General features: G+C 46.6%; 1 protein-coding gene across 1 annotated transcript in view; it reads left to right on the top strand.

Annotated features, from left to right (window-relative positions):
- LOC111596139 (titin-like) overlaps positions 1-24,532 on the top strand; it is a 52,190-nt gene that overhangs the window by 8,178 nt on the left and 19,480 nt on the right. Inside the window, 11 exon segments of the mRNA XM_023310222.2 lie at positions 42-1,751; positions 2,926-3,102; positions 3,170-3,934; positions 4,802-4,996; positions 5,056-6,535; positions 6,601-6,761; positions 8,291-10,085; positions 10,966-11,172; positions 11,230-11,393; positions 11,785-13,419; positions 13,786-15,250. Of these exon segments, the coding sequence (XP_023165990.2) occupies positions 42-1,751; positions 2,926-3,102; positions 3,170-3,934; positions 4,802-4,996; positions 5,056-6,535; positions 6,601-6,761; positions 8,291-10,085; positions 10,966-11,172; positions 11,230-11,393; positions 11,785-13,419; positions 13,786-15,250 (9,754 nt within the window).

Below are 24,532 nucleotides of genomic sequence, written 5' to 3'. Positions count from 1 at the left end.
AGTCTCGCATATATAACAACCTTCTTCGTAATCCTTGGTAGAACCTGCCTGGGCCCATGGATGAGTTCGTGCAGAAGGCCGACAAATTGCTGGCCAGCAAACGCATCAGCTCGGAGCTAGTCAATGCCATGGCCGACACACTGAACATCATTTGGCAGGATATACTGAATCTGCTGCAGGATCGCCAGCACATTTTGCACCTGTGCACACAGTTTCACGACAAGATGACGCAGTGCTTCAGGCGCATGGATCAGCTGGAGGGGGCTTGCAACGAGGCGCCGCTGCCCGCCGAGGTGGCTGGCGTTCAGGAGTTCCTCAACAAATTTAAACAGCTGCGCATCGACATGCTGACCGGCGTAATGGCGGCGCTACAGGATGGCAACGAGCTGCTGTCCCAGCTGCAGGAGTTGGAGAAGCTCGAGACACTGGACACACGACCGGAGCACATCAAACGCGATGCAACTCGAGCTGTGCATCAGGTGCAGCAGTGGCTGGAAGCGTTGCACGATCGTCGCAACTCCCTGGAGCTGGCCTGGCAGACGCGCAAGGCACAGCTGGAACAGTGTCTGGCCCTAAAGCTGCTTGGCCGCGAGCTAATCGAGCTGGAGGCAGCACTGCAGCAGGCCAAGCACGAGCTGAACACAATGTACAGCCTGGGCGAGTGCGAGCACACGGCCAATCAGACGCTGCTCAAGTATCGGGAGTGGAAGCAGCAGGCGCTGCTGCTGCGCGATCGTGCTCTCAAGATTACGCGCGCCAAGGAGAAGGTTCAGGCGCCGGGCTACTTTGCTGGCGATGAGGATTGCGCTCGTGCCTATGCTGTGCTCAGCATCTGCACAGAGCACCTAGATTTGGTGGATCAGCGTGAGCATTGGCTGCAACAGTCACGCGACTTCTTTGCCAAAGCGGAGCATACGCTGAGCGTGCTGGAGAAGCTGGAACTGGAGCTGGCCAGCGTCAAGCTGCCGCCCAATTCACCCGAAAGCTATGCCATGTTCGCCAAGGTGTCGCGAGACGTGCGCACTTTCACCGAGGAGCCGCTGCGGCTGGGCTATGGCATACTGGACGAGGTGGGACGCACACAGCCCGAGACACAGGGCATCAAACGTGTGCTGGACGAGCTGGAGAACCGCAAGGCGTACATCGAGGGCATCTGTGCGAACAGCAGCGAGGATCATCAGCGAGTGCAACGAGCTCTAACCGAGTTTCTCTCGCAACACAACGAGCTGCTCGCTTGGCTGCGTGCCTCTGGTCAGCTGCAGCTGCAGCAGAGCGTGAATATGGGTCGCAATCTGCATCAGGCCAAACAGTTTCTGCTGCAGCATCATGAGCTAATGCAGGATCTGGAGGTAAGCAAAATGAGCAACTCGTAGTGGACTTTACTTACCCTTACCCTTACGCTCACACAGATTAAGGGCGAGCTGATCAATCTGCTGCTGGAGTCCATTAAGCAGCATCTAGAGTCGCTGAGCCCGCAGCAGCGCTTCGATGTGGACTCCAAGGCCGAGGCATTGCACAAGCACTGGATTGAGCTGAAGGATCTGGTGCTGAAGCGCGTCGACTACGTGTCGCTGCTCATCGAGTTCTTCGAGCAGGCCAACGAGCTCTCTAGTCAGTTCGATCATTTGCAGCGCCAGCTACTGCAAACGCCCGACGAGCACAAGCTGCAGTTCCTACAGGCCACATGGGCCAACATTGCCGCCAGCTACGCGGAACTCAAGTCATCCGGCCAGCGATTCATCAGCCTAAAAGTCTGTATCGCTATCTTTATAGGATAGGCCTCTTATTGGTATATTTAGTTAGCTGGAATTCTCTAATGTCAGGCCAGGGCTTTGCATGAGTTTCATTCGACTAACCGCTGATGTCAGCTGCTGACGGCTGGCAAATTTTCAGACTGTCTGTCAGATCCAGAGCAGACTAATATGCTCCAACATGCTGCCACGCTTGCTATATTTAGCGCTCATTGCAAATTTGCAAAACAAAAACCAAAGTACATTGGTCGCTGGCTTTGTTTATGCTTATCCCCTATCCCAGCAGTTACTCTAACTCAAAGAGTTGGGCATATCAGACAAATAATCAGTGAGGAAAGACTTTAAGATTGTCTTGCAAATAAGTGAAGCTTACTTATCGATAGAGTGAAGACTAATTTCCCAAATGAAAAGCTATAGAAATCATATAAAAATTAATTTAATAATGTCTCATAAATTATATTTCAAGAGCATTAGCCCAGACATCTTTAGTCTGGCATAATTTGGAATTTCCCTCGCACCTCCTTAAGATATCCATCAACAGCTTAAGAAGAGTATCTTCCATAGAGAGCTAAGAGAATATATAATTCAAGTGTTGATTGCATCTTAGCCAAGTTATGCAGCAACTGCTTTGTACCTGCCAGCTAGGGCACATAAATTTCCAACAATATGATTTCGGCTGGCTATAGCCACACCATAAACATATATTTGAGAAACGACAAGCCATTTTCCCCTCTTACATGAAGGAGGGGTGGCGAGAGGCGCCAGAGTGCGGCAGTCGCATACAAAGATTTGAAATTAGAAAATTCGCTTGGCTGCCAACGCCTCGAGTCGAGTTGGGTCCATAAATAAAAACAGGCAATTTGCGCTGCTTGTCTATAGATAGAGAGACGTATCTTGGTTCGGTTGGGTTCTGGTCTGGTGTGGCCTGGACTCTTGTGTGCCAGAACGCGTCAGACCCTGATCACAGGCAGATGCGTGCCACGTGCCACGCGCTTTCCACGAATTTTCCAACTTGTCAGCCAAGACACTTGAGCAAGAAATTATAGAAAAGCCAAAAAGGCAAACGCAAAACTAAAATAAAAGGCAAAAAAAAAAAAACAAGAAAACTGAAAGAAATAGAAACAAACTGAAACTGATTTTATTTTATGCTATTTTTAACGACATCGCTGCGTAGATTGTGGATCCATATCTCGAGACGAAGCCCTCAGTGCAGGCAGTGGAGGAGACGCTGAACGGCTTCAGTAAGCGGCAAGTCGACGTGACGAGCAGTCTGGAAAATTGGACAACGACCATTGCGGAAAAGCGCGAAGTAGAATATCTGCTAGAGAAAGTCATGAGTGACAACGAGGAGGTAATGTGGCTGTGGCTGTGGAGTCGACAGAGAGTTTCTCCATTTAATATTTCGCACATTTTCTTAGACTGTGGCCAAGAGCACGCAGGTGGACACACAGCTGTATCCGGTGTTCAGCACATCCAGCTTGGACTCCAAGCAGCTGCTGACGAGCACACGCGAGAAGCTCAGCTATGTGACACAGGACATAGAGCGCGCCCAGGAGGAGATACAGCAGCGCATACAGACGACGCTGAGCATACAGACCAAGGATCAGCAATCGCTGACCAAGATCGAGCAGGTGATCAACAATTTGCGCATGCTGAAGGCGAAATTGGATGGCATCAAGTACGACTATCGCACGCTGCTGGAGAGCGTGCTGCAGTTCCTCGAGAACATCGTGCAGCTGCGCCGAGAGATCGATGGGTATTTTGCCAAACAGCAGTCGAGCGCGACGGGCCCATCTTCGGGCGTGGAGCGCACCATAGCCGAGCATGAGAAATTCCGCGATCAGTGCATGGATAAATTTAGATCGTTAATCACACAATCCGAACTGCTGATCGATCGTGTGCGCGTATTGGAGCCACCGGGCGCTCGCGAAATCGACACTGATCGCATTTTGAAGTTGTTGGAGAATTTGCGCATTCACTTCGAGTCGAATAGCAGCGCCACAATGTCCACTCTGGAGCGTCTCGAGAAGATCGAGCAGTTTCGCAGCGACCTGGAGGATATCGATCGCAGTCTGGACAGCGTCAGCAAGCAGCTGCACGATATTAATGGCCAGAGTGTGGATAGTCTAGCAGCTGCCAAGACTACATCGCTGGCATTCGAATACTTTGAACGTACCATAGAGGTGAGTGAACTCTACTTGATGTGTGTGAGGGGCTCTTTCCCCTTCCTCTTCTTCTTCTTCTTGGCTAACATATAGATTCAGCTGCGAGGAATTTAATACTAACATCAATCTTATAGTGTTCAATGCCCAGATTCGTGAAATCGACGCCTCATCAGCGACGCTGGGGCCAGTCAGCGCATACGTTAGAGGTAGCCACTATGAAGACCTAGTTGTAATCCATTCCAATGCATGTGGCAAGAGTTGCTTGTCCCTTTCCCTGGGTTTTTGCATTGCCTGTCGGCTCATTTTGGGTGGCCACATCTCGACATGGTTTCCGTATGGAAGCAGCCCCGGCACATTCATCAAATTTCCAAATGCGTTGAGACATTTTCGAAAATAAGTACAAATTCAAATTCAGCTTTCAAAATGTTGTCGCTGTCAGCGCAATGTTGAACGGACAGCGGCAGCTGTCGTTAGTTTGTAATTAAAAACTTGAGAAATACATCTTGCAGCTAGTGCGGCAGACATAGATATAGATATAGATACAGATACAGATACAGCCACAGCTAAAGATACAGATACACAGCTAGAGATATGAATATTTGAATGCTTGGCACTTGGCTGTTTTGAAATACACTCCTCTTAGCTGCACATTTGCTGTTATAAATTGCTTTTGACGTTGTGATTTTTATGGACTTTTAGCCTAGGCAGCACATGCTAAAGCATCTATATCTTTTAAGCTCATTGCGGCTGCACTTGTGTGCCTATTTGCCCAGACATTTGTTTTAGCTGCGGCTGCTTAATGGGTTAATTAGCGAATGAGCTGCAGTAAATTTTTTTTGGCAGCCTTTTTAAACAATATGCCCTCGACTCTTTCCATTTCCCAAGCTGCTCGAGAAGCGCATCGAGAAGTTTACAGAGACCACGAGCCAGCAGCTGTTCATTAGCAATCCCGAGAGCGAAGCGTATGTGAAGGACGAGCTGCGCAAGCTCAACGATAAATGGCAGAGCTTCAAGGATCAAGTGAAGCAGAAACGAAAGAGCCTCAATCAGGCTAACGAGTTCTTCGAGGTGGTCGAGAAGGTAAGCCCAGAAATAAGCCCATTGTGCCTCTCTCATCATATTTCGTATCTCCATTGCAGATCGATGCGGAGTACCGCGAGATCAGCTACTTCTACAACAGCGTCTCCAATAAGGTGCCCTATTTACGCGATGCCGTCGAAGCCTCGAATCTGGTAAATGACATTGAGAAATATGTGACCACTCGAGAGCCAGCGCTGCGCTCCAAGCTGGACAGCGCTTCGCAGTGTGCGCACGACATGAACAAGGTCTCAACGCTCTACAACGACGTGATGAATATTTTCCAATCGTTTATCAAACTGAAGACGGACATCAACACGGTGCAGGAGCGTCTGAGCCAGGAACAGCGTCAGCGTGACCAACGGGAGCGCGAGGCACGCGCTCAGGCCGAGCGAGAGAAGGCGATTCGTGAGGCAGAGGCCAGAGAGCGTGTGGCACGCGAGGAGCAAGCGCGTCTGGAGGCGCAACGTCAGCAGGCTGCCATTGAGCAGGCGCAGCGCGAGCTGGCGGCCAGACAATTATCGCTGCGCGAGCAGGCGGTGCGGGAGGAAGAGGCGCGTCTGCAGGCCGTGCGCGAACAGGCGGCCAGGGAGCAGTTGGCCCGAGAGCAGGCTGCGCGCGAGGAGGAGCAGCGCATACAAACGCTGCGTGACATAGCCAAGCGTGAGGAGGAGCTGCGCATGCAGGCGCTGCGCGATGAGGAGGCGCGTCTGCATATAAAACGCGAGGAAGAGTTGAGAATAAAGCGTGAAGAGGAGATCCGGCTAAGGCGCGAAGAGGAGACTAGGCTGCAGCGCGAAGAGGAGGCCAGGCAAAAGCGCGAGAATGAATTGCGCATACAGCGCGAGGAAATAACGCGCCTGCAAACGCTGCGCGATCAGGTCGATCAGCAGCGCACCGTCACGGAGAACATACGCAAAGACATTCAGGTGAACCAGATTTTCACGGAGCTGCGCTACGCCTCGCCGCTGTTCGTGCGCCCACTGAAGGATGCGTTGACCCGCGAGGGCGAACGCTTCGTATTCGAATGCGAGGTCACGGGCACACCAGAGCCCAGCGTCGAGTGGTTCAAGGACGGCATCAGCATTCAAAGCAATGCGGATTACAAGACCAGCTTCGACAAGGGCATTTGCCGATTGGTCATAGAGGAGACCTTTGCCGCGGACACGGCACGCTTCAGCTGCCGCGCCTCCAATCTTGTGGGCACCTGCGACACCAATGCCACGTTGACGGTACGCGAGAATGCCGCCGAGCTGCAGCTGGTGCCGCCGCGCATCCTGCGCTTCCTGGAGAGCGGCAAGGCCACCGAAGGCACCGCCTTCCAGTTCTCGTGCGTGGTCAGCGGTGTGCCGCTACCCACCGTGCAGTGGTTCAAGAACGACAAATGCATCGACGACTCGCCGGACTATGTGATCAGCTATAACAATGGCGAGGCCATGCTGCGCTTCGACGAGGTGTTCCTCGAGGATGATGCCGTCTACACCTGTAGCGCCTCGAATCCCGCTGGCATAGAACACTGCTCGGCTAGTTTGATTGTTGAACGTAAGTTGGAACATAGTAAACATTTATAACTAGGGCTGAGTTAACTCACAATATCGTGTTTGCAGCATTAGAACCCACTGAGCTGCCCTGCTTCAAGATGCCGCTCCAGAACGCAATGGCGCGTGTTGGACAGAAAATCAAGATGGAGGCCTTGGTCACCGGAATACCGCAGCCCGAAATCTGCTGGCTACACAATGGCAAACCATTTCAGCCACGCGACTCAAAAGTGAGTAAAAACTTTAATGACATTTGGGGAAAATTCTACTAGTCATAGAGGAAAATTGTAAGCAAATTCTTAGAGCAATGCGAACTTCAGATACTCTTGCTGAAATATTGCCAGTTGTCCGCTACTCAAATAATTTCGAGGTCATCTTGCGGTCCATGTCTTTCTCCTGGGACGAGCATTTCTTTATGTGCGTCTCTGTTTTGGCAAATTCCATGCCCAACTGTTACCCTCATTCTGTCTGGCATAAATAAATATATGCATATTTGAATATTGCGAAAAAGAAATGGCACAGCGCACGATTCCCCAATGGCGCGATCCCGCAGATGATATATACGGCTTTATATATAGTATAAACAAACTTTGCTGGAATTGCGCAAAAAAACAGTCAGAAATTTTGCGGTGGGCGTTGCATATACGAAATACATAAGCAACATACATACTCGTATACAATAGCTGTGTGCGTATGAATATGTGATAGTTCCATAGAATATTAAATGAACATGTTTAATTTCTTGACTCGCTTTCGCTGCTGACGTCAGCGCTTAGTTGTGCTGGAGGGGGCCTCATCATTAGCGTGTTGCAAAAAAGACAGAAATGAAACTGAGTGAAAATATAAATGAAAGATAAACTATAAAATTCAAGGCAAATGTTTTAAAAATAAGCCGACGCATAGTATACACTGCACAACTATAAATTACAGGCTAAGAAGTCCCCAGCCATAGAGCTGCAATAATTTTTTTGTGTTTTTGGCAGCAGCGTCTCGCAGTTGCAACGAGCCGTGCGGCCGTGTGGTGCGGCGCAAATCCAATTCACCACAGTCGTCTTTCGTGGGCGCTGTCAGCCAATTTGTTTATTGTGGGCGCCGTTATTCGGCACAACATATGTACACACGCACACACACACACATATCTACTGTGTATACTGTATGCTTTAAAAATTTCATTTAATTTTTATAGAGATCAACGCTTTTGGCCAAATTCAAAATGATTTCATTGCTTTTAATTGCCTTTTTGACAAACCAAACATGATCTCATTGCGTCGAGCTGATTAAACAATTAAATCGATTCCATATACAATCGACTATTGTTCAGCCTCAAGTGGTGCACAACACCTGAACTCAGACGCTTCCTGCAATTTAGTTGCCTAAACAAAACCAAATTTTCCAGTTTCTTTATCAAATAAACAGCACGTCAGACGCATATTATGGAACTTACCTTGGCTCCCTGCCCCTGCCCCTGCCCATCCACTATTTTATTTTTCAGTAGACGCCCGCGCCGGATACGCAGCACACAGACATAGGCGGGATTGTACATCCGTGCGCCAAACATAAATAAGTTTTTGGGAATGAAAATTGAAAATTGAATTGCAAAAAACCATAGAAAAGCACACAAAAACTGGCACAAATTGGACAGCATTAGCCATTAGCTAGGAACTCAACACACGGCCTCGTTGCCGACGAACTCACCATGTGGTGAAGTTCGCGCAGTCAACGCTTAACATATTTCAATATTTTTTTTAACGAATTTCAGTACGAAAACGGACGCGTTACGCTTACAATACCGCAAGCTTATCCAAACGACGCCGGATCCTACGTGTTGAGTGCTAAGAACTTGGCTGGCGAAGCTTACAGCAGTTGCAACATTATTGTCAAGGGTCGTCTGCCAAACGAGACGTCCGATTCTGAGATGGCTAGCGACATCGAGCCCATCCGTCCGGCGGTGCATATTCCGCTGAAGGACGTCTTCATATTCGAGGGCAAGCCAGTGCGCTTGGACTGTGTGATTGTGGGCCAGCCCGAGCCGGAGGTCATTTGGTATCACAATGAGCGACCCGTGAAGGAGTCGGCTGATGTGCAGCTGCTATTCCAGGGCGATCGGTGCTCGCTGTTCATACAGGAGGTCTGCCAAGAGGATGGCGGCAACTATAAGGTGGTTGCCATCAATTCAGCGGGCGAGGCTTCGAGCAGTTGTGATCTGAAGGTGACTTCGCTGAACGCGGAGGCAGCATCTAGAGTGCAGCTTGATCGGCAATCTGTGCCCAAGGAGTCGCAGCCCAAATTCGAGCGTTTGCTCTCCGATGTGCTGACCGATGAGGGCGAGCAGGTGGTGCTAGAGGTGCACGCCAACGGCGATCAACCATTGAAAGCTCAGTGGTATCTGGCCAACAAGGAGCTGCAGCTGAACGAACGCGTCACCACGCAGTCCGATGCCGAGGCTGGCATATTCAAGCTCATACTGAACAACGTGGCTGCCAGCGACAAAGGCGTCTACACGGTCAAGGTCTCGAACAATGCGGGCGATGCCAAATGCTTCTCTCATCTAATTGTCAAGTCAGTGAATGCCCCTGAGAATCGTCGCAGCAGTCAATCATCTGTGGAGATCGTCGAGCGACAGCTGTGCCCCGAGTTCAAAGAGCTCTTCAGTGACAAGCAGGCCCACATCGACGATGTGGTCAAGTTCGAGTGTATTGTGGTGGGCAAGCCAACCCCCAAGGTGCATTGGTTTTTCAATGATCAGCCGGTGCACGGTCACAATTTCCTCGTCTCCACCAGCGGCGATCGTCAGGTGTTGACGATTCAGCAGTTAACGCACGATGCCGTAGGCAAGATCAGCTGCACCGCCGAGAACGACGCAGGCAAAGCAACTTGTGTGGCCTTCCTGAATATCATTGGCAGCAGCCCAGTGCCAGCCTCTAGTAATTTGCAGACCATGACACAGGAGCACAATACCGAATCATCGCGTGTCACCATCAAGAAGCAAACCTTCACCACTACCTCCACGTCGCAGGTCAACTCGTATGAAGGCAACGCGCCACAGACAGAGGTACATCATTCCTCGGCGCACATTGATCAGTCGCTGAAGCAGCTGGGACAACAGCGGCCCGAGATTGTTGAGAGCCATCACTACCAGGAGCTGCACAAGAGCAAAGGAATGAGCAGCCCCGCGGTGCAACAGAAGTCCTTTACGCTGGTTCAGTCCACCAATGGAGCTGCATCAGTGCCAGCAATTGGTATGCCCGAGTCGCCAACGAGGCTGCGCAGGGAGATAGCGCCACGTTTCACCACACCACTAACGGGCAAGATTGTGGATCAGGGCGCCAACGTGAGCATGGAGGCCATCTATGACAGCTATCCCTCGCCCGAGATCAAGGTGGAGAAAAATGGCGATCAACTGTTCGATACTCCGCACACCAAGATATCCAACAAAAACAATCGCGTGACTATTGAACTAAAGGACGTGAGCGTGGCCGATGCTGGACGATATGCGGTGACAGCCTCGAACGCGGCGGGTCAGTCAACAAGCACAGCGGATCTGGTGGTGAAAAGTAAGTATTAACTACTTGAAATGAGAGCTATGTTAAGAGTATGTTAGCTTACAGCTGTTAACTGTTTGCATTAACAGAACAGATATATAGCATGGGAGAAAGTCTGGTTAACATTTGATGTTAACAAATCATTTCAATTAAATTCCAAGTCCTAATGAGCTAACGAATGTGTAGAACATTAAAAAGTAGAGCCTACATATGGGTCATATCGTATGTCAATATTTCGTGCGTCTGTCCGTGCGCCACATCAATCAGTGGGGAGCATTAAAGTGTCATTGTCGGGGGCGTCAATAGATCCACAAACGTCAATGTCGACCGTTTCGCATATTGATGAGTTTTTAGTGGCGTCGCTGCTTTTGTTTATATTCAAATGATTTTTCTAGCACGCAACGGGAACGAGCAGTTTTTTCTTTTTGTTTTTCTTTTTGTTATTTGCTTCTTACACAGAAATTTCTAAATAATTTTTCGGTTTTAATTTTGTGGGTGGGCCTTGTGGGCTGGGTTGCCAGGGGGGCATGAAGTGGGCAATAATTATGTAAATTTATCTTGAACACAAGTTTTTGCGGCCGGATTTGTCGTCTTGTGTGGTTGAAATCCGTTTGAAAAGAGAAAAAACTTTTATTTTTACTGCCTGTCTGCACGAATTACTCATTATAGCTGATCATTTGGACGGCTGTGCAAGTAAATTATTTTTGCAAGATCTTCAGCGATCTTCTGTTGCAATGACATACAAAAGCCAATATTTATTTTCATTGAATTAGCTGTGTGTGTTGTGGCTTTCAAATGAAAGTGGCCACAGCGAACCGCAACACATGTGGACCCCAACTGTTGCTCGATTCGAACGATGCTAACGAATTTTCGACCTCTTCTATCCATGCAGAGACCATCTTTCCGCCAGTCTTCGGTCGTCGTTTGCAGGCGCAGGTTAGCAGAAAGGGTGAGCGATTGATTATGGAGGTAGAAGTGACTGGACTGCCAGATCCTACTGTCACCTGGCTAAAGGATGACATACCACTCCAGGATGCTGGCATCTCTGAGCATCGCCTGCTTGCCCAGGGCAACTCGTACAAGCTGATCATCGAGAAAGGTGAATGCCTGAACTTTCCCTAATACTATGGCTTTGCTAGCTTTTCTTTACACGCAGCACATACAACGGACTCTGGCAAGTATATGGTGAGAGCAACGAATGCTGGCGGCGAGGCCAAGAGCATTGCGGACTGCGTCATATTGGAGCCATCGCCAGAACGCATGCAGGAGGTGGTCAAGACCATCGTCTATGAGGCGCCAGCCAGTGAATTCAAAACTGAAGTAAGTGTGCATGTGCTCAATATATAAACACGATACTGCATTATCCATCCGATTTTGTATTTATCATACTCTGACTGCAACTCTATCTATCTATCTATCAACCTGTCTATCCTCCCATATATATAACTTTATCGAATTGTCAATTCAATTCTTTACTTTATACTATAATATTTCTTCGACTTGTTACGTTCTTGACATGATTTATATATATATATATATACATTTATTTATTTATAATAAACAAATCTTGTGAATTTCTTCTCTCATTGATTTCGACGTTGTTCGTTTCGCTTTGCTCATTACACTCATGTGGTTCTCATGCAACAACATACATACTCACTCACATATATATATAAATATATATCTGAATTGAATCGTAAACAACTACCAGAGCCACTTCAACAAAGAGCCCCAATCCTATCAGACCAATCAAACCGATGAAACCACTGCCAACGATCTGCATGGCCTGTCCGAGTCGAAAGTAATCACTGAGCATCGTTGCACCACTGAGGCAACGATGCGTCTAGAGCACAAATCGACATATCAAGACCTGCCCGAGCTGAGTCAGCGACCAAAGACACCAACCACCAACACCACCAACACCACCACCACTACCAGTACCAACAACACTGCCAGCATGGACCAGACCGATACACAGACCAGTTATAAGACTGGCGTCACACAAACCCCGCCGCCAGTGCCACCCAAGCCCTGTGCGCCCGTTGTGGGCACGGCTTTTGGCCAGCAGGCGCAGGCGCAGCCACAACCACAACAACCACCGCAGATGCAGACGCAAATCAACACCAGATACGAGAGCAGCAGCAACGAACACAAAATGTCCTCATCCTTTGAGTACTTCAAGAAGATCGATGAGGAAACCGTGACACAACGACCCAAACCACAGGCGCAACGGCCCCTAGAGACGGTGGTGCGTCAGCCGCAAGCGCAAACGCTGGCCGAGGAGCTGAGAAGCTTGAATCTTATACCAGGAGCACCGCCAGAATTTTGCTATACGCCCAAATCGGAGAAGCAACTACCCAAGCAGCCGCTCATCCACGAGAAAATCAAGATTTTGGAGGAAGTGCAGCCCAGAGAGCCACCACCACAGGGTGGTGTGCCCGTCTTTCCACCACCTCTAAATCTGCAGAGTGTGCAGCACGAGACAACTCTCACCAAGGAGGTCAAGGTGGAGTATGGACAGCCAATTGTGCGCCCCGCAGCGGTGCTAGCCACGCCGGCCCAACAGAACACGCGCTCGCCGTCGCCCAAGCCTTCGGCTGAGGGCGTGGCTATGTCTAAGCTGTGGACTCCCAGTGGCACAGCTGGCTATACGAGTGATGTGGAGCAGAAGACAGAGCACCAAATAAGCATCACCAAGCTTCCCACGCCCACGCCCACCAAGGAGCTAAATGCGCCCTTCCTGGTGCAGCAGGTGGCTAAGAATATCACGCCACCGACTCCGGCGCCAGTCACGCGCCTGGTCACCGTTGAGCTTGAGCCTGGCACTCCGCCCGAGATTTGCTTTGCGCCCAAGCAAGAGGAAGTGCGTCGTCATTCGTTGGTGGAGAGCATGGAGCAGAAACTGGAACAGAATCTCATGCAGGGTCCCAGCAAGGTGCTGCCCCATTCGGTGCCCACGTTGACGCCCGTCACGGCACCCAAGTCCAATGGCACCACCAGCTACCGCCCGCCACCCCCCGTGATGCCCAACCGCCTGGGCGCCCACTATGAGAGTGACTACGAGAGCGATCGCTACAAGTACAGCGGCAGCGAGTCCGACGAGCCGGGCAATCGCGCACGCCAGCAGCAGGCCACCATGGAGTCGTCGTTCAAGTCGAGTGGCTATGCGGCCGATACGGAGGAGCACTCTAGCTATCGCAAGTCCGAGAGCAGCTTCTATGAGACTAAATCATCGACAACAACAAACCCGCCTGCAGCAGCCAAGCTGCAGCCCGAGCCGCCAGCACAGCTGTACTTTGCCCCACCAGCGGCGCCACAGCAAACTAGCTACAGTCAGGAGGCGAAGGTTCGCATAGACTACTCTCTGTACTGTATATGTGCAATACGTGTTGTTGTTGTTGTCGTTGTCGTTGTCGTTCTCGTTGTTATGTGTAGCACTTGGAACTGGCTGCGTCCTGTTCCCCCTGTCACCTTCTCTTGTTGTTTGTCCTTGCCTAACCACATTCATAAGTTGGCTTGCCTCTAACGCTCATTAGCCCAAGCATAAGCCACATTAACACTGCGTTTTCTACAGTTCATCCGTTTTAGGTATCTAATTCAGCTCAATTCATTATTCTGATTATATTTATGCATTTGCCTGAATGTCTAACACTTTCTCGTTGTTCGCTTAACTTGAACTTTGACCCTTAGTAATAGCTTTTGTCTTTCACAGAATTACAAGTACACCTCGTCGAGCATGACGAGCAATATGCAGCAGAGCAGCAGCAGCTCCACACATCACGAGACCAAGTATTCCTCGAATGCCACGCCGCTGGTCACGCCCAGCCCAGTGCCGGCGCAGCGCAAGACGCCCGCTGCGGAGTTCAGCGACTACAGCAGCGAGGTGGACGAGCGTTTCCGTTCGGTATCGCGAGCCAATGAATCCGACTCGGACATCAAGGGCTATCGCGTGGTGTTTCCACCAACTCCCACGCCGCGCACCAACATCGCCAACGGTCACAAGTCGCCGGTGGTGGTGGTGACGCCATCGCCCATGGAGTTTGAGCCGATGCCACCGCAAGTGGGCAGCTTTAGGCGTCCCAAATTCGAGCCCATTGGCAAGGAGATACGCCACGAGATCAAAACCGAGAGCAGCTCCAAGCAGTACTCGAGCAGTCAGCAGCAGCAGCAGCAACAACCGCAGCCCGTCTTCAAGCCCAAGCCGGTGGCGGCCAAGTTTATAGCCGCCACTCAGCAGCAGCAGCAGCAGCCGCTGCCGAGCTCACGGCCGACCATGTACTACAATGCAGTTGCCGGGACGCCAATGCACATGGCTAAGGTGGCCCATGAGACGAAGAATGTGATGCAGATGCACGAGTCTACGGAGAGCTCTCAGCGTGTTGTCAACATGCAGCAGACCAAGCGCGTCATACACTTTGACAACCAACACCAGCAACAGCAACAGCAGCAGCAGCAGCCAGCTCAGGAGCCTTTTCCTTACAGCCCGGCGGGCAGTCGCACGCCGTCGCGTCAGTCGCATCTGCCACCACCGGCCACGCCCACCAAGTTCATACCTGGCGAGTATCGGGAGAGTGACTACGAGAGCGAAGTAGAAGGCACACGCATTCAGCCACTCTGGTCGCCGTACGGCGATGGCCTGACCAAGGGCTACCGTCGTGTGGCAGCACCGCAGTCTGGAGGCCGCTCCTGCAGCTTGCCACGCAGTTACGAGCGCGTGCTCTCGCCCATGGAGTTCGATCGTGGCCCGGAGATGCCTAGCAAGATATTTGTGGATGTGAGTACACTGCGCAAGGAGCAGCGTGGCGGCAGCACTGTGACCACACAACATCGCACGCAGTCGCTGAATCGCAACAGCACCTTGAGGCAGCAATTTGGCAATCGCTTGCCGGATGGGTCGCAGGATCAGACAGATCTGCAGCAGCAGCAGCAGCAGCGATCGGGCACGTTGCCTCGTTATGGCTACAGCACACTGCAGCAGCAGGCAGAGGGTCAGGGCAAGCGTATGGGCTCCTCGTTCCTACAGAAGTCGCATCAGTTCATCGAGGATGTCAGCAGGGACATGCAGAGCCAGCAGATCAGCTCGAATGGCGGTCTGCGTCCAGGCTTTCGGCGTGCGCCAAGCGAGGGCAGCAATCAACCGCAGGCCTACAGAGATGAGTCGCGAGTGTCGCAATACGGTGAGTACAGTGAAGCTTCTTTCGTAGACTCTAGATACTAAAACGTCTGTAGAAATGGGCGAACCAAACCCAAAAGAAAAACACATTGGTTCCATTCCAATTGGCATTGAAAGTTGAGATTGAATATTTTGAAATTTTAATTTTGGAGTGCCTTTTCTCGCATCGACAACTAACTGCCCATGAAAGAATTTTGTATATGCTATCTCTAAGTTCTGTACATATACCTTTCCAATTGTCAACACAAAACGTAACCAGGCACCAAATGCGTCGATCCCAATACCGGTTTAATCTATTTCAAATATGACTTTGGCTACGAGTTCGGCATACTCTTTCCCGGCGAGGGCCACAAGTTCGTGAGCAGCCAGTGGAACAGCAAAGGCGCTCACAGCTCCATCAATAATGGCCGCCATTCGCCGTATCCTTTGAAGATTGCCGCTGGCAATGAATTGATAATACCCGTGCAGCACGAGCGCACCCGTCAGCAACCTGGCTCGATGCCTCACGGCTACAGCTCCGACAGCGAGGCAGCTACGCAGCGTCGCAGCTACGGGCGCGTCAAGTCGCCAATGGCGCCGCGTTTCGCCCACAAGCGCTACAGCCTGCCCAGCTGCCACAGCCTCGACATTCATCTAGATCGGCTGCATGCGCAGGCGCCGCGTCTGCCGCCCGATCAGCTAGTGCGCACAGGTACAGCTGGCAGCAAGCCAACCACCAATCAGGCTCGCAGCCTGGCTGGCCGGCTGGCTGGCTAACTATCGATGTTGTCAACTAGTCTAGGACAAATTGTCATTGTTGTTGTTGCTAGCACAACTTGACGGCGTTCAGCAGCAGCCATTCATTACCTATAACAGCTAAATTGTGTGATGAATGCTAAAGCATATGCATTCGACCCAGAGTTAGATTAGGGTTAAGATGGATACTTTTGATAAGACTGACTATACGAGAGAGTAGCTGTTACAAAAACATTCTATATTCTATGCTCCTAAGCTATACCTGATTTAGAGACTCTCATTTGGCCCATAGAGCTGAAATATCTCTGAATCAGACAAGCCTTCAGCTGCGACAAATGCACATAGTACAGGCTATCTTAATGCATATATACTGAATAGAGTTCATCACACATAAATCAGAAAGTTGCTGCTGATCGCCGCCAAATGCTTTGCTTAGTCCTCATTAGCAGCGGCTGCCACGTGGCGTATACTTAACTTAAGTGCCTTCTTAGCTAACCCCGTCAAATTGCATGTTAAACCACGTTTTGCTCGTTTTTGTTGCTGCATGTTTCAATTTCTGTTTGTGTCTTGTGTTTAAAGTGAAAGTCCTTAAACAAAAATCGAAAAAATTAAAACAAAAAACTAAGAAATCGTATGAAAAGTATGCTCAAATGTTAAGTTTGTTGTGCTGTGTTTTGCCTTGCTGTGTGTTAATCCCACTAATGGATGCTGCTATAAGCAAATTTCTGCAGTTTCTAATGGCTGTTCAACCTCATTAGTGCCGGAACTGCCCAATACGGAGCCCGTCAATGCCCATTTGAATCGCGATGAACAGGCACAAAGGCCGCCATTATTCATAACGGTAAGCGAAGTCATTAACCCGGCCCGTGGGTCTGGTCTTCCGAGCTGCCTCAGTCGCAACTAAACTAAAACCCGGCAATTCCGTTGCAGCCCCTGAAAGATATAGCAGTGGGCGTGGGCGGTACGGCACGTTTCGAGTGCATTGTGCAGGCGCATCCGCAGCCGCAGGTCAACTGGACGCACAACGGTGGCCATTTGCAGCTGGGCAGCCGGCATGTCATTGAGTACCGGAATGGCGTGTGCCGCCTAACATTGCCGCAGGCCTATCCGGGTAAGTTGCCAGCCATTTGCAATTCGACTGTCGGACGAGCTCATTAATCGTTCCTCCTCCCACCCACCGCCTCCACCACGGCAACTTTTTGATTCATTGCAGACGACAACGGGAGCTACGTTTGCAGTGCCAGCAATGCGCTGGGCGCGGCCAGCACCAGCGGAACTTTGAGCGTTTCGAGCACAAATCGCGGATTTAGATATTAAGATAAACATTTAAATGAGAGATTTGCATATATATATTTATTTATGATTTGTTCATGCCAAAGTTTTACATTTTATTGTGTGTGCGTGTCCCTAATTTTGTTACTTGATTTTGAGTCCTGCTATCGCATGGATCAAAATTTATAGCCCTCGCCGCAGTCATGCTGAGGGCGCATAGTATTACTTGTGTTTTTGTCGACAATTCAAATAAATCAATTCAAAACGAAGTCCCCACTTAGTTTTATTTGAAATCTTTCGAGCTATTCGCTGATCTCGTGCTGTTTGAACTCGCGCCAAGAGAGATGCTGCTGGCGCTCTCTATGGTGAAATGTGCGCACTCAGTTCGAAAAAGCTGTGCGGCATGTTCGAAAGCTTTCGAAATGGAATCAAGCGTTAGATGGCGCTAGCTGATCGTCGATCCGCAGTCCGCGAAAATTATATTTAAAACTTTTAGCTGATTTATGTGCACCGCATGGATAAATAATATAAACTTTTCGCTTACAGGAAGTCATTTTTCACAATTTATGTTTATATAATTGGGACTCAAGGCCATAAAAACTAAGTGTGTACCATTAATATTTAAGTGCAAATATTAAAACTTAGTCAATTACGTATGAAATTAAATTTAAATACAGAGCAGTCTCATATAGATATATTATTTAACTTGCATTTATGCATAATAAAATGGCTAGAGAGCCTGAGAATTAGGTCAAATAGTTTATGTGCCAGATGTTTTGCGTTTCATTAGAAGATTCAAGTGTTTTTAAAACACGATTTTTCATATAATAATATTTCAAAATCAGAAATCAGAATTGGCTAAAACAAACATTTCTTTCCTCGAATAAGGGGAAGGGGGATGCTTTTCGTGTGGGTGGCTGGCTGACTGACTGACTGACCGAAAAACTGTTGTTGTTGCTGTTGCTGTTGCTGCTGCTGTTGGACTGCTGTTCATAAACGATTTATTTGAATTTCGTACAATGTTTATTTATCTATTTTTCTTCAAATTTTCAAAGTGCTCAGCCGTCGCTGTGCAATGCGAACGCTTGCCAAGAATAAGAAATGAAACAAACCGCGCAATATGCGAGAAATTTGCACAAAGACAGCCCCAGACATAATAAACACTCGGGCTAACGGACCCATGGGGCTGGGCTGTCAAGGTGCCATACACAGCATTAGCAGCGAAACTAGTCCAAAACTAAAGTCCTTGACACTGACCAAACAATACCTGACTATCAGATGGGGCTAATTATAGCCCACCGATTCGAAAAGCATTTTGGATGACACACTTTGCTCTGATGCGTGGGCACCCAACTGCCTGCCAACCTGTCAATTCTCATGTACTTGGCCCAACTAAGCAGCAGCAGCAGCAGCAGCAGCAGCAGCAGCAGCATTTGGATGCTAGTCAAGAAACACTGAATCACTTATCTATTAGTTGTCGTAGCGCTCTATAAATGATATATAATTGCGCGATAATTTCTCTAAATTGAATCTGCAAGTAAGATAAACGAAAGATTCTGCAAAAGATTTTCTCTGCAAATGATTCATAAAATTGTCGTTTCCTGCGCAACGAGCTGACAACGTTTTTAATATATATATAAAAATAATGCCAGCATAAATCTTAAAATTTTTCAGTGCTTTTTTTTGGCCTTGTGCAGCATTATATTTTATTTATTTTTTATATATTTTTCTTTTGGCACATTCGCCAAAAAAATATTCACATGTTGTTCACTGCATAAACAGATTATGTTTGGAAAGGCGATATTGAAAATGTTGTCTTTCGCTCTCCATGCAAATGCTGTGCCTGTTTTCTATTTGTCTATAATATATGATTTATGTCCTGGCCAAGGAAAGCTTATCATCATTTCGCTGGCCACGCGTTTTTGTCCACAACACAAAATCCGCACGCAAAACCGTTCGTAGATCGAAAGAAAATACGAATAGTTGTGTGATGAATATGCCGCAGCTATACAAACACGCGTTGAATGGTTTTGTTTCTCTGATTTTCTAAATTAATTAGGCAATTTCTAAAAATAAAAAAATGAACTCAACGCCAGTCACACAACAATTTTCCCTCTTCTTATTTTGCTACTTAAAATTTTTCAACATTTTGCCATCATCCACTTCAATAGCAAATTCATCTCATCATTTTTAACATGCAAAGTAAAAATTGATGCCCCAAAAGATAAAGATCGATTGCATTTGAAATTCCGATAGTGATGAGAATTAGAATTTAAAAAGTTAAAACTCTACTAAAATAGTTTATAAATGCTAATTAGAATTGTGCTTTAAGGATGTTTCAGCTAGGATTATTTTTTATCGTGAGGCATAATAATAAAGTAGGCTTCATATTTATAGAGATTTTTATAGATTTATAGCTGGATTAAGTGTGCGAAAAATAAGAAAAAATTTAATTTTTCTATAAGTTTATAGCTCGAATCACCTTGAGAATCTCCCGCAGAGCTCCTCTGCTGCAATTGGTTTAGCTAAACCCCTTTCTCAGTTATGGTAAATGAGAGCATATACTTTATATAAATATGTTCTGATTGTATATAATTATATATCTTAATTACGTTAAGCGATCTACATACTGAATATTCACTCATATATTGCTTCTTTATGGCTTACCTCCACGTTAAGTTGTCAATTGCCTTTGCACCGAGCATTGCATTTTAACAGTAAAAGAAAAACTTAATACAAAATGGAAATGTACTTTGCATATACAGCCTAGAGACCGCCAGCGCGCTGGGCACTTGTCTTGAATAAATAATAAAATATTTCCGCATGAGTGTGTGTCAACGTAGCGAGGTATAAATATACGTTTATACATTTGCCTAATGAGCATTAGCCTTAAGCCAAAATATAGATAAATATATATATATATATATATATATATATATATATATATATATATATATACATATAGTTGGATGGATAAAAGCCAAGAGCATTTGATATTATAAACAGTTGGGCGCATCGTAAAATTTCTTTCCTACATGCTCCGCCCACGAGAAGTGTAATAAAACCAGACGCCTCGAAAAATGTTGCAAAACTACGCAAATTCAAATGCCAGATACTCTTAGCACTTCAATTTCCTTAGCACATTAAGCGTTTAGCGAGCAAACACACAAAATTTAATGTGTATATATTTTAATTAGGCAAACAAGAGCAGCTAACAGCAGACAACTGAGACAGAGATGCCTCAATATCAAGAGCCAGGCGAACAGGCGTACAAATTGAATTACATAAGCCCCTGTTGACAGACTGTCCGATTTACATACAGCATGAGATATATGTACTCTGCGGCTCTGTGGCACGCGTTGACCCTGCCAGTTCTCGGTATCCCACTGCCAAAATGTTGGCAACACATTTATTTATACGCGCGCTGTAAATTAGCAAAAGCATAGAAATCAAAACAAATGAAAAACGAAGCAAAAAGCATTGCAGATGCAGCAAACAGAGCGAGTGCTGTGAATTTTATTTCAATTTGATCAAAATGAGGCCAAGTTTTTAGCAGCAACTAAATTTCGCGCACGCATTTTGGCATTCAACTCGTAAATCTGCCGTTAATTGCTAAACGAATATAAATACAGACAGGCGGCGATCGCCCATTTCAGCGGAGAGGGTGTTTCTTCTGTTTTTATTTTGTTATTTGTTCAGGCAGCGCCTAATTGAGTTGAAAATCAAAGGAGCATGCAGTGCATGCAGGCCATAAAAAGCATTTGGGCAAAAACATTTCCGCATATCTAATTTGTGGCTGCTCAACTAATTGCAGATCAGGGCACTCAAACGGACTGCCTGCTTATAACCGAGGATGAGGAACAGCGCCAACAGCGGCAGCAGCAGCAGCAGCCAGCCTGTCAGCAGGAAGCCAATAAAACGCCACTGCGTAAATCCGCGTCGTTCTCATCCTCGACCACGGCCTCGACCCAATCGCCGGGCAGCTCATCGTTGGGCTCGGCCACATCGACCATGTCGTTGCGCTCCACGACACCGCAACGCGTCAGCTCGACGCGTGCGCTACGCAGCGATACCATCAACACGTTCCAGAAATGGGAAACAACAATTGAGTCCATCAGCTATGTGAGCACCAAAACTGTTTCCATCTCCGACTTTAGCCAGGAGCCGCAGCTGCAGACAAATGGGCAGCAGGTGCAAGCAGGTAAATCTAGCTAAATCAACTCACTAACTGGGTTAAGATCGCTTTAATAGCTCTTTCACTCGCTTCTTTGTTTACTTAACAAACTCGTAATTCATAAGCTAATGCACTGAAAACTATTTTCACCAAACGATCTGGAAAATCGCTAACTACAAATTTGGGGCTGGGCTCGCACACACACACTAGTCTCTCTCTCTATATATACATATATATATATATCTGTGTGTGTGTGCATATTTCGAATATCTTTTGAGGCACCGCATGTAAAATCACTAAATATAGATTACAACCACACGCACCGCATCGCAGCACATTGCAACTTTCATTTGCTCAAAGCGAGCGACAGAGACGAAGAGAGAGAGAGGGAGAGAGCTACGCCCAACTCTAACTATTCCCTGCCTCACTCTCCCGTTCTCCCTCTCTCTCTTACTCTATATCTTAATTGTATAAACAATTGATATGAAAAACGAACGCATTTGGACATTTTATACCTAAATTGCCGCTTGGCATGCAGCTTGCTTGAGGCGCAGCTCGTTGCAGCAAGCAGCAGCAACAACAACGTTTCGTTTCGGTTTTCTGGGTTTGCTGAATGGCTGCGGCGGTCGCAGTAACTCGATGCCTAATACTTATGCTGACTGGCAAACCGAATTAAAACGCGTCGCAGCATCTGTGTGGCAATAAGAAACAAAAGTATCTACAAAGAGCATGTGGCGCTTTGCTTGGGGTCGCTCATTCGCCTGCATCTTGCATTCATTTCATTTGTTGTTTCTTTCGGATCTGCATGCGCCATACATACGACATTTCAGCATATGTTTGTGTATATCTCATTAAACTGAACCTAATTGATATGCGACTATTCTTCTTCTTGTTTGCAGTAAATTGAATGCAGTGTTGCTCCTACTCCAATGAGCTGGGCACCGCCTCCCCCAACACCTTCCCCAACACAAAACAACTAACTAAGAGCAACTAAAAATATAAACCAACAACAACAGCAAATTTAAACTAAGCAATTGCCTTTATAATCTACTTATTATTACTAAAAGGAAAAACAACAACAAAATGCTATTAATAATACTAATTAAAGTGAAAGATTTATCTGAAGATTAGCAGTTGTCTTCTTTTGTGTGCCAAACAACATTCTACAGTCATGACATAATTGGGCGAATATTATTTTTGCAACTCTTGATAAGATAACTCTGACTGCCTGTGTGACTGACTGACTGATAGGCTGCTGCTAATCTCCGCTATAGCTGACAAGAGGCAAACTACAAGATACATTTTGTAGCGCATCGCTGCAATCTGCTGTTCGGATGTTCATCTTGCAGAACCGGCTAACTGATTGTTATTTTCTAGACACTTAGCAATAGGCATTGGATATGCTGCGTGCCTTTGCTTATCTGCCGACGTTCTTAAGACGAAGAGAAATAGCTACGTAGATACTTAGCTGCACATGGATACATGGATACATAGATACATAGATACATAGATACATAGATACATAGATACATAGATACATAGATACATAGATACATAGATACATAGATACATAGATACATAGATACATAGATACATAGATACATAGATACATAGATACATAGATACATAGATACATAGATACATAGATACATAGATACATAGATACATAGATACATAGATACATAGATACATAGATACATAGATACATAGATACATAGATACATAGATACATAGATACATAGATACATAGATACATAGATACATAGATACATAGATACATAGAGACAGAGACATAGATACATAGATAGATAGGCACATAGATACATAGATACATATACATATACCTTCTTATCTCAGCAGAAATAGCTTGAAGTTGTCTGTTGACGTCTTTGAGACAAAGATAGATAGCTGCAAAAGTACAGATACATTTGTATCTCAGCAGTGACGGCTGGCAGTTGCGTCTAGCCGTGCGTTAAAATGTAATTACTATTATTAGTTGTTGTTCTCTTAAAGCGTAACTTGTGATTTCATAACTGTGTCCGAGCGCCACATTAACAATTAATTTGAGCAGTGGCTGAAATGATGTACTTACATTCATTGCATTGCCAACCGGGTCGCCTTATAGAGTCCCATTCAATGCGCATCCCATATAAGGTCAAAGCGAACTCAATCGCCGTCGAGTTGCAATTTGTAAAAACTGCAAGCTGTAAAAACTGTTTTTCTTTTTGTTTTTGTTTTCTGTTTTTTTTTTTTTTTTACTATTTTAGCCAAAAGAAATAGAAAGTTTATTGCCAAAGGCGACATTTTTGCATTTTTCATTTCAAAATAAAGAAGGAAAAAAAAACAAACATCTTGGTCGCTATGATTAAGACACGAAATGAATAATCAAGTTTATATGTAGCCAAACAGCCATCCAAATCGTATGTATGTGGTTTTTAAATTTAGACAAACCAAATAAATTGTGTGGAAAATTTGAAAAGAAGGTGCAAGAAAAATATTTTGAAAAAATCCAATATAAATATATAGAATATACAGAAAATGCAGTTTGAGTATGGAATACCCAAAATGCTGGCAATTTATATATATCTAAAGAATAAAAGTAATTTTTTAGTGCAGCTTCTGGAATTAGGAGTTAGTTTGAAGATCAGAGTGCACTTTATCGTCCACTTCTACAGTATCTAGAATTTCTTTAGATTTCTTTTTTGTTCTGCAGCAAAAAATAAAAAATAAAATAAAATAAAAATGTTGAAAAATACGTGTCAAAAATAAATCGTGTTATATTTTTAGGCAACTTACTCAAAAGCCGAACACTTGCCGAATCCCAACGATCTGAGTTGAATGAGAGAAACGCAGAGATTCTGTGCAAGTCAAATTGCTGTGAGCTTATGTCAGCCTCATCTCTACTTGGGCAGCAGGAGAAGCAGAGCAATTTGACTTGGCAGATGGGACCTGGCTAAAATTGAGATCGACGAGACTGAAAGTCGAAGCTGTGAGCTGCTACAGTTCACTTCTTCTTCGGCAGATGAAAGCTAATTGCACAGCTCACAATCTGACTAATGTCACTTCTGACACTAAGTCTAACCAGCAAAGCCTGTTTCCAAGATT

This window comes from Drosophila hydei, unplaced genomic scaffold (assembly GCF_003285905.1).
Source record: "Drosophila hydei strain 15085-1641.00,03,60 unplaced genomic scaffold, DhydRS2 tig00000001-arrow-pilon, whole genome shotgun sequence".
Classification (NCBI taxonomy): domain Eukaryota; kingdom Metazoa; phylum Arthropoda; class Insecta; order Diptera; family Drosophilidae; genus Drosophila; species Drosophila hydei.
Note: the sequence above shows the minus strand (reverse complement) of the source record. Positions and strands in the feature narration are given on the sequence as shown.